Source organism: Acanthisitta chloris, unplaced genomic scaffold, assembly GCF_000695815.1.
Source record: "Acanthisitta chloris isolate BGI_N310 unplaced genomic scaffold, ASM69581v1 scaffold26800, whole genome shotgun sequence".
In the NCBI taxonomy this organism is placed as follows: domain Eukaryota; kingdom Metazoa; phylum Chordata; class Aves; order Passeriformes; family Acanthisittidae; genus Acanthisitta; species Acanthisitta chloris.
Genome location: NW_008650300.1, coordinates 1 through 2177, shown reverse-complemented (window position 1 = coordinate 2177; position 2177 = coordinate 1). Strand labels below are relative to the sequence as shown.

General features: G+C 57.9%; 1 protein-coding gene across 1 annotated transcript; it reads right to left on the bottom strand.

The window, feature by feature from the left end:
- Nucleotides 1-22: 22 nt before the first annotated feature.
- On the bottom strand, nucleotides 23-1931 carry TPPP3 (tubulin polymerization-promoting protein family member 3). Its single transcript, XM_009084543.1, has 3 exons — nucleotides 1695-1931; nucleotides 454-607; nucleotides 23-211 (listed from the first exon to the last, which is right to left on the bottom strand). Exons 1-3 carry the CDS (start codon nucleotides 1880-1882, stop codon nucleotides 23-25), a joined length of 531 nt encoding a protein of 176 aa, XP_009082791.1. The 5' UTR covers nucleotides 1883-1931.
- Between the last annotated feature and the right edge of the window lie 246 nt (nucleotides 1932-2177).

Here is a 2177-nt window from a genome sequence, read left to right as displayed (position 1 = left end):
TGGGCGCCACGGGCACCCATCCCTACTTTTTCACTTTGGCATCGTAGGTGCCTGCGTTCTTGTAGGCACTGACGTAGCCGCTGGTGTCCACGATGTTCTCCCGCCCGCTCTTGCCCTTGCCCTTGCCAGTCTCGTCGAAGCGCTCCTTGTGGGAGCCTGTGTACTTGGAGGTGTCTGTCAGCCTCTCCACGGCCCCTACTGTCTTGGCTTTCTGCGGTGGGGACATGAGAGTCAAGAACATGCCCCCATCCCCTTCATCCCTTGCCCCATGCAAGCTCCTGACACCCACTGAAGACCTTGCCATGCTCCCCACGTCCTATGCAACCCCCAGACCCATCTCTGCCCACCCGGGGCCATGGGGTCTCCTGGAAAGCATCTGCACTGAGGCAGAGCTCTGTCCTCCCTTCTTAACAACCCTTCCTGCTCCCAGCAGCTGAGGGGCTCCTCACTCACCGTGACACCCACGTTAATGGGCTCCTTTCCTGCCACCAGCTGGCAGATGGCTTCATACGCCTCCTCTTTGCTCTTGTCCTTAAATCTTTTGGAGGCCAACTCCTCCAGCGCCTTCTTGAACTCCTCATAGTTGATGACACGGGCTGTCTTCCCTCTGCAAACAAAAGACCCAGGCTGCCATCAGCACATCTTCAGGTTGTGCTTACAAATGGAATGAACTGCATCAAGGGGACCTGTCTTTATACTCCACCAGGCTTGGGCCCCTCACCCAGCTCCAAAACTCAGCTGCAGCAATCCCATTTGAATGGGTTGGGCTGGGCACAGCTGGTGCTGAGCTCCAGATTTTCAGCTGCATGCTGTTGAAGGCCCTGGTGCAAACAACCAGGGTACATGGAAGTGCTCTGGCACTTGTCTGCTGGTGTCAGGAGAGGATGTACATTTTTCCCACTGCTCCCAGCCTGCCTGGGTTGTCCAGCACCCTCTCTCCTGGCAAGCATTAGTCCTCTGGTCAAATGCGGAAGGATGGGCACAGAACATCTTCCACAAGCTCCTGAGCCTGTTCTCTGGGGCAGCATGGCAGCCTGCCTTCTTACATCCTGAAAATTTCCCAGTGCTTGGCCACTCCTGACCCCACTCAGGAACAAGGGGATGCTCAGACAGTGTGTGCAGAGGGAGCAGGTTCTCCACCCATCCTTGCTCTTGCACCCTAGTGTGTAGCATCAGGTATCACCATGTCCCCAGGGACCCCAAAAGCATTTCCAGGTGCCTTTTAGCCCTTCACACTGTTCCTTTGACCTCCATGGATCAGAGTTCTCCTCAAGCTCAGGTGTTGGCTGACCAGGCCTGGGGATGAGCCATGCCACATAATAAGGAACACCCCTGAGCACTCTCCTCTGCCCCCTGCAGCATCTTCTTGTGAGATGGGACCCTGGCAGAGCTGGCCAGGCCCACCCCAGTGCCTAGAGTGGGTGTAGAGGCAGAGTCTCTGCACCAAATCTGAGCCTTCCACCCCCAAATTTGGGTTAATTTATGATTAGATCTTGCAGAAGCAGCCACACATCCTTCCTGAAGGGAGCACACTGCAGGTCAGTGCCCGCTGCTCCGTGCTGACTGAGATGGATAGCCTGGGCACACAGCTGGGGTAGGGGACCCCCACACCCAGGCCCTGCCACTCTGCCCACACTGCAAGGGCATCCCCACCCTCCAGGCAGCTGGAGGCCCCAAAAATCCAATTCACTTACTTCACCTTGGAGAAGACAATGTCCACGTCGGTGCTAGTGACGCTTTTGCCATCGGTGACTTTGCAGTCTTTGCACAGTTTGGCCCAGTTCTTGCCATTCATCTCTTGCCCCGTTGCCTTGGTGTCGCCGTAGATGGCGAATTTGCGGAAGCTTTCTTCCAGGGATGCCATCTCAGCGTTCCCAGCCATGGGGCTGCAGGACAGGGGCAGAGGGGCCTGTCACCGCCCAGGTTCTGGCTGGCTGCACGTCAGGGCTCGGCTGGCTGCTCACGGGTCCTCAAGGGCAGGAGGAGGAGGAGGAGAAGGACTGGCGACAGTGGAGGCACAGCAGCAGGATCGGAGTGTTGGCAGTGCCTGCGGGCGTGGGGTGAGGGCTGGCACCAGCCTCGGCCAAGCCCCGAGGCCAACAGCCAAGAACGTGTCTTGGGGAATGGAGGCTCCTGGTGGAGAGCTGTCAGCAGCAAGGCTGTCGGCTCAAGGGGCT

Excerpts from the sequence above, each read along its gene's own strand:
- TPPP3 (XM_009084543.1), bottom strand. The coding sequence starts at position 1,882 with ATGGCTGGGAACGCTGAGATGGCATCCCTGGAAGAAAGCTTCCGCAAA. Across the intron at positions 608-1,694 it reads ATTGTCTTCTCCAAGGTGAA|AGGGAAGACAGCCCGTGTCA; the intron begins GTAAGTGAATTG and ends TTTTGTTTGCAG. Across the intron at positions 212-453 it reads CCATTAACGTGGGTGTCACG|AAAGCCAAGACAGTAGGGGC; the intron begins GTGAGTGAGGAG and ends TCCCCACCGCAG.